Source organism: Anser anser (genome assembly GCF_964211835.1).
Source record: "Anser anser genome assembly, chromosome: 3".
Lineage (NCBI taxonomy): Eukaryota > Metazoa > Chordata > Aves > Anseriformes > Anatidae > Anser > Anser anser.
The window spans coordinates 42,820,606-42,827,472 of NC_139722.1; the positions used below are offsets into that span (position 1 = coordinate 42,820,606).

Consider the following 6,867-nt stretch of genomic DNA (forward strand, 5'->3'; position numbering starts at 1 on the left):
GGATTTTCTCCTTCAAAGACATTTTGAACTGGCAGAAAAGCAGCTCCTTGGTGATGTGGCCGTCTTACAGAATGTGCATGGTTCTTGATGATTGCATTAATGGCTCTCATTCGGGAAGCAGCAGATGTCATTGAGCCTTTGGGTTGCCATAGTGCTTCCCTCATCTGTGCCTGCTGAATTGTCTGGTCTGGATAGCCCTCACCTTTTTGACACTTCTCTTCAGTTCTCAAGCTGATGGTTTCTCTGCATTTGACAAACTGATGACAGAAAACATATACTTTTAGAGACTGAAAACAATGAAAGAAGAGGCTGCCTTCAGCAGAGAAGGAAAAGAAAAGCAGAAGTATTTGAGTTCTACTTTCAGTTGTGTTTGTCACATAGTAGAAGTACTCGCTGAATTACAGACTGTACTAGATAATACTTTGTGTGCCCTGATTGCTAAACGCTGTATATTCCCACCACTTTCACAGGTTACATTTTTAATTGCAACTACATAGTGAAAATAGAAATTTAAACTCTATGAGACGGACCAATTTTAATCTTACACACTTCTAAGTTACACAGGAAGATACCCTTAATTAAAGCACAGACCTTTCCATCTTGTGCAGATGTTGCAGTCTCTCTGTCTTTGGGAATAGCCTTTTCTTGAGCTGTCCTTTCCAACTCATGATCACAAACATCTATGGAAATCTTTGGGACTTCCTCGTTCTTAGCTGCATTGCTTACTGCAATGGAAAGAATAAATAAATAAAAAAAAATGACGGAACAATGAACAATATGAGGAGACGAAATACATAAAAAATGGACAGAAGAATTGTTGAGGGACATGTTATTGCCTACTGTTTTGCCATACCTGAATTGCCTGAATGTCAGGGCTCAGGGTGGACTGAGGTCTTTGTGTTAACCAAAGGCGTGAATTCTAATACCATGACTAGACTGCAGAAGCAGCACCTCAGCCGTGTGCTCATGGTCTCCAGGCCTATTCTGCTTGGCTATAAATTGAGCCTTTATCATCCACAAATTTGTCTATACAGGGTGTAGTGGGTTTCCATGGCAAGGTTTTGGTAGCAGAGGGCCATTGGGGTGGCTTCTGTGAGAAGGATCTAGAAGCTGCCCCATGTTTGGTAAGGGCCCCACTGCTGACCAGAGCTGAGCCAGTAAGTGATGTTGTTTTGTTCCTCTGCGACAGCATATTTAAGACGGAGAAAAAAAAAAAAAAAAAAAAGAAAAAAAAAAAAGACAACGCTGCGCCACACAGCAGCTGGGAGAGTGAGAGGAGTGAGAAACAGCCTTGCAGGTGCCAAGGTCAATGAAGAAGGAGGGGGAGAGGTGCTCCAGGTGCCGGAGCGGAAGTCCCCTGCGGCCTGTGGTGAGGACGATGGTAAAGCAGGCTGTCCCCCTGCAGCCCACGGAGTACCACGGTGGAGCAGGTGGACCTGCACCAACGGAGGCTGCAGCCCATGGAGAGCCCCCGCAGGAGCAGGCCCCGGGCCGGAGCTGCAGCCCGTGGAGAGGAGCCCACGCAGGAGCAGGTGACCTGGCAGGAGTTGCTGCCCATGGGGGATCCAGGTTGGAGGAGTTTGCTCCTGAGGGATGGACCCCATGGTATGGACCCATATCTGGAGCAGTTCTTGAAGAGCTGCTGCCTGTGGGCAGCCCACGTCAGATCAGTTTAGCAAGGACTGCATCCCGTGGGAGGGACCCCACGGCACAGGGGACAAGAGTGACCGAGAAGGAGTGGCGGAGAAGAAGCGCTATAGACTGACCATAACCCCCATTCCCCCGTTCCCCTGCGCCGCTCGGGGGGAGGAGGTGGAAGAGGGTGGATGGGGGGGAAGGTGCTTTTGGTTTCTTTCCTTTGTTTCTCACTTCTCTAGCTTGTTAGTAATAGGTAATAAATCTTACTATCTCCCTATGCTGAGTCTGTTTTGCCCATCACAATAATTACTGTGTGATCTCTCTGTCCTTATCTCAACCCTTGAGCCCTTTTCATCATATTTTCTCCCCATTCCTCTTTGAGGAGGGGGAGTGAGAGAGCGGTTGTGGTGGAGCTCAGTCACCCACCAGAGTAAAAGCACCACACAGGGGCAAGCGTTTGCGTGTGTCTTCAGACAACTCAAAGATCCCAGTTCTTTCCAACAGCTCAGCACATATTTGAAGCTACCTCCTTATGCCAAACTCCTCTCTGTGTACCAACATGTAAACCTGTTTCTTAGGTCCCACTGAGATCAATGAATGTGCTTTTCTGAGGATGGAGGCACTGAACAACTTGGAGCAATATCCTGTATCTGTATCCTAAGAGCAGTCCCACTGCTCTTGTGGAAGTAAAGACAGTTGCCAAGAACTTGGTCCATCGTGCTTTTTTGTGAGCCTTTACTCTCAAGCTACTTCTTACCTGCTTCATCAGTATCCTGTGTCAACGTAGAAGCCCTGTTTGTCTCTGGAGTCACTTGCTCCCCGAGAGAAACCTGTGCACAAAACCTTCACTTTACTGAGGGATTTAGTTCAACATGTAAGAATTTTCCATATTTCTGCCGCTGTCTTAAATATCACAGAAAAGTATGAATGGGAAGCCCCATTCATTACCACATTCAAACAACATTGTACAGGACACTGTTCTAAAATCATTGTTTTGCACTGCCAAAGGAAGGAGGCTGTCAGCAGAACATCATGATCTTACTGTACCAAGTAGTGCTGGAGTAAGAGGCAAAGCAAATAAGGATCGGCATCTCGGTATATGTGCCGAATGATATAGTTGTTAATTGATAAAGTTACCTCTTGGCTTTGAAAGGCTTCCGCTGGGCCTTCTTTGGAGGTTGTTCCACTGCACTCAGCTTCCCTGGTGCTGCTTGATACTGGGAGCTGAGTGGTACCTGAGGTCTCCTGAAGACAAATACAAATAATCGCATAATTAACAGTAATCTGGATTTTTGCTTCTGCCTGTGAAGGGATGTCACAAATCAATTCTATTTTAAGAGGTGTAATCCCAAACAGTTCCTTTATGGTAGTGTACCATGAAGATTTATCGGGTTACAAGCACCACAAGGAACCCATGTGCTGGGAAGTTTGAACTGTCAAAGATAGGTGAGGCTCAAGGAGGGCAAGTCAGAGCATGACATACACATGCAAGCTTGAGTCTGTATAACAGCTGAGAGAGCCACACAACATGAGGAGGTATAGAGTTAACACCCTAGCAAGTTGAAAAGAAAATGGGGTGCAAATTTTTCCATGTCTTCTCTGTTTAAGGAGGATAGTAGAGGATCACAGAATCACAGAAAAGGTTGGAAAAGAACTCCAAGATCATTTGATCCAGCCGTCACCCTACCACCAGTGTCACCCACTAAACCATGTCCCTAAGCACCAAGTCCAACCTTTCTTTAAACACCCCCAAGGATGGTCAATCCTGGAATGAAGCAAATAATGGTATTTTTCCCTTGATCTCTTTAGCAGGGCAGACCTCATTTTTTAGTATTAAAAATGCCATTGTTACCTGTGCAGATTTGTGCTGGTGCTGGGAGCGAGCAAAAGTGGTCCTTGAAGGGATCATCTGCCCATTCTCAAACTGTTTCCTCACTGCAGCCAGACCACCAGGCACAGTACAGGACTTGATTTCCTCTGAAGTCTAGAGTGATCAAATAAGGCCAGGTGTTTTCCATTTGCAGTAAGAAGATACCATGCATTTCAACACGAAAAGACAAGGTATTCTAGAGCATAAATGAAGCAGTTCATATGTTCTCAACAGGGTTTGGTTTGGTCAGGCTTCCTGCAGTTCTTCCTTTTGGGGAGAGAGAGCTAATTGCAGCATTGTTTGCAGTGTCAGGAGGAGAGGATTTGAACCTTCTCAGCCCAAAGAACTGCCAGAATCTGTTCCAAATATGCAAGGGAAAATAGGAAATAAAGAAGCCGGTGGGCAGGAATTACGTAATTTAAAAACACCTAGACTCAGAAGGCTGCTTCCACTAGGTGGCTTTTGGGCTACCTGAGCACCCATACCTGAGCTATTTTATAAGGTGGTAATTTCAAATTCTTTAGTTTGAGCGTCAAGAGCTCTAAACCCACTGTGCTCCTGAATATGATTTTATTATTTGGCAGTAGAGAATATTTGTGATAAAGAAGCTGCCTTGTTTTGTCATCATGAGCAAATAGGATAAGCGTGTTTTTGATCTCTCTCACAACTATGGTCTTCATACATGAAGTTCAGGGAAAGATGGACTAAAAGGAAGAGTACTTCCATGAATTACTGGGGATTGTCCAAAAGACCAAAGACATATAGCATAAAAAAATCTCATTTGGTAGAGACAGAGACTGATGGATGACTATGTTTGCTACATAGGTTTCCTAATTTTGAATTTAAATTTTGATCCACACTATGATCCATCTGATAGATTGCTTGTAGAAATAAAGATGGTTATGATCTGTCCCTGTGCAAAGCAAATGTAGAATTAAGATAATGAGACACTGGTATTTTACATTGGTAAAGCAGTTGCTGCTCTCTGCCTTGGAAACTGCAGCCTGATAGAGAGCCATTTTTTCTTTCAAGTAGACATTCTTCTGGAAGTCCATCAGCTTGTTGGCAGTGTTGGGAGGGTTCTCTTCTGGAAGTCCTCCTACAGGTTTGCAACCACCCACTGAAACGACAAACAGACATCATAGTTGGGGAGAGGGAGATGGGTGCATGTGTTTCAAATCTTGAAAGAAAAGCAGTAGGCAAAATGAACAGTATTGCCACCTTTTTTGCAACTGTGTCATACTTTTACTTTAGAACACATCAAGTATGGAGCATTCAATTTGTGGAAACCAGAAAGCCACAAATAAAAGTTATTTGCTACCAAAGCAATGCATCACCAAATCCAAACTATCTTCACCAAACGAGAAAATGAAGATACTACTTTTTCATAATTGATGAATGCTGCCCATATTTTTGATACCACATTTGTAATTTGAGGTTGTCTTCATCAAAAGTTATCTTCTCAAAACATAAGACACCATTCTGTTGTGGTTTGTTCCAAAAGTATTTAACGGGCATCAGTCACTCCTCCACAATACAAAAGACAAAATGAAGAAATCTGGAAAGCTTGTTTTGCATTGACAAGAACATCACATTCTCTCCCTGGGAGGCCTAGGGGCTGCTCTGATATAAGTGTGGTTGCCCCTTGTCTCATCAGAGATCAAGTGCATTGAACTAAAGTGAGAAATGAGACCAAAGTGGTAAGGCTAACCTTCAGTGTTGATGTTCTGTCCATTTCCTGAGGACATCTTCTCAAAGATTGCCCTCCCCCTTTTCACTCTGGACTCCATCAGAGAAATGTCTGTATGGCTCCCAGGTTGACTAGTCAGTGCTGGTGGCAGCGAACTTCTCCCACTTTCTGCTTCCTGTTGGAAGACATCGAGGGGATTTGAGTTAGAAGCTACTGTTAGGAGACAGGTAGGGTTTTCAGGGGGCAGAAAGGACATGAAGAGGCAGCAGATTGGAAGGGGGTGCTGTTCTGGTAGTAGTGTTCTCCAGAATGCTCTAGGGTAAATTTCTGTGTGACTGCAGGTTGAGAATTGTGAATTTGCGTGCTGCTTAGCTGATAGTTCAGTGCACCATCATGCTTGGCAGTATATTGCACTTTCCATCTGCTGTGGTCTCCTTGCAAAACAAGGTTATTTGGCATAGTTGCACATGCTTTCCTCGTGGTGACAAAAGTGCTACAATCACAAGTCCTTGGTGATATAGCGGGAATCATTTCCAACTGCAGAACCTTCCTGCACTCACCTTCATGCCACCCAGGATCTCAAAGTGGCTCTGAAGCTCCTTTACAGTGATGGGGAAGGTCTCAATCTGGTAAGGGCTGTCCAGGGGCTCCTCCTTGATCACTTCCGCCCTCCCGCTGTCCGCCGGGACTTCCTCCATGGTCCTGCCACGGCTGGTTTTCTCTGGTGCCAGGGACCATGGGGCTGGCAGGCATCGGAGCGCCAGGCCAGGTGTCGGAGCACTGATGGACTCCCATCTCTCCCTGAGGAGCTTCACAGAGCCCTTCTGCGCAGTCAAGTCGGGCTGCTCCATCGTGCCCTGCCAATGCAACAGGTACCTCATGACATAGCTTGTATTTCAGACTGAGCTTCAGTCTGTATTGTTGGGTTGTTAGGAATTTTTAAATTGCTTGCTTTGTTTGGAGACAAATATTTAACCAGGATTTGAGTGCTCTTCAGTATTTCACAGGGAGGAAGAAGCACAGGAGAAGCACAAGGTTTCTGCAACCCAAGGGTATTCATGAAGGAAATTCTGTTGTGACATGTGCGCTTGTCAGCAAAGAATTTGACTTTAGGCCTCAGCCTGACTTTAAACCACTTTTCCCACTTGCTCATGGTCACTTAAATCACTACAGAATGCTGATGCTGAAACTGTCAGTAATTTGAACTGTCAGTAATTTGAACTGTTTCCTGGGCTTCGTAGAGCCTTCTTAGCCTTTACGAAAATGCAGGAAGAAAATCGGGGGAATAAGAAAAGCCAACGAGATTTGGAGTTGGCCTTCACTGGCCTTTAGCATTTCATACCATCTTTGCTGACTGTACTTCTTAACTTTGTCTGGCCACTTGTAAAGTTAACTTGCTTAAATGAAGTGGAGAGCAGACAAAGTATGTACATTATGAGAGAAGGACCAACGTGTTGCCTGTGGGGGCTGTAACTCATTCGAGCCTACGCGTTTTCCAAACTGCTGCAGTCTAGTTCCCAGGACCCAGAGGAAGGGACAAAATAAGGGCTTAGCTGCTTTTTGTTCTATGGCCATGCTGGGAAGGAAGGCAGAGGAGTGCGAGAGAAAGGACTGGAAGCTGCTTCAGTTCTTCGCTCTCTGTGGTGACTAATATTCACTGGCCTACATT

At 45.1% G+C, this 6,867-nt stretch overlaps 1 protein-coding gene across 1 annotated transcript; it reads right to left on the reverse strand.

Moving 5' to 3' along the window:
* Positions 1–4,102: 4,102 nt before the first annotated feature.
* Positions 4,103–5,798, reverse strand: LOC310897453 (uncharacterized protein). Its single transcript, XM_083831106.1, has 3 exons — positions 5,759–5,798; positions 5,220–5,373; positions 4,103–4,628 (listed from the first exon to the last, which is right to left on the reverse strand). The coding sequence occupies exons 1-3, from the start codon at positions 5,762–5,764 to the stop codon at positions 4,351–4,353; spliced, it is 438 nt and encodes a 145-aa protein (XP_083687232.1). The 5' UTR covers positions 5,765–5,798; the 3' UTR covers positions 4,103–4,350.
* Between the last annotated feature and the right edge of the window lie 1,069 nt (positions 5,799–6,867).

Excerpts from the sequence above, each read along its gene's own strand:
- LOC310897453 (XM_083831106.1), bottom strand. Across the intron at positions 4,629-5,219 it reads ACAGAACATCAACACTGAAG|TGGGTGGTTGCAAACCTGTA; the intron begins GTTAGCCTTACC and ends TTGTCGTTTCAG.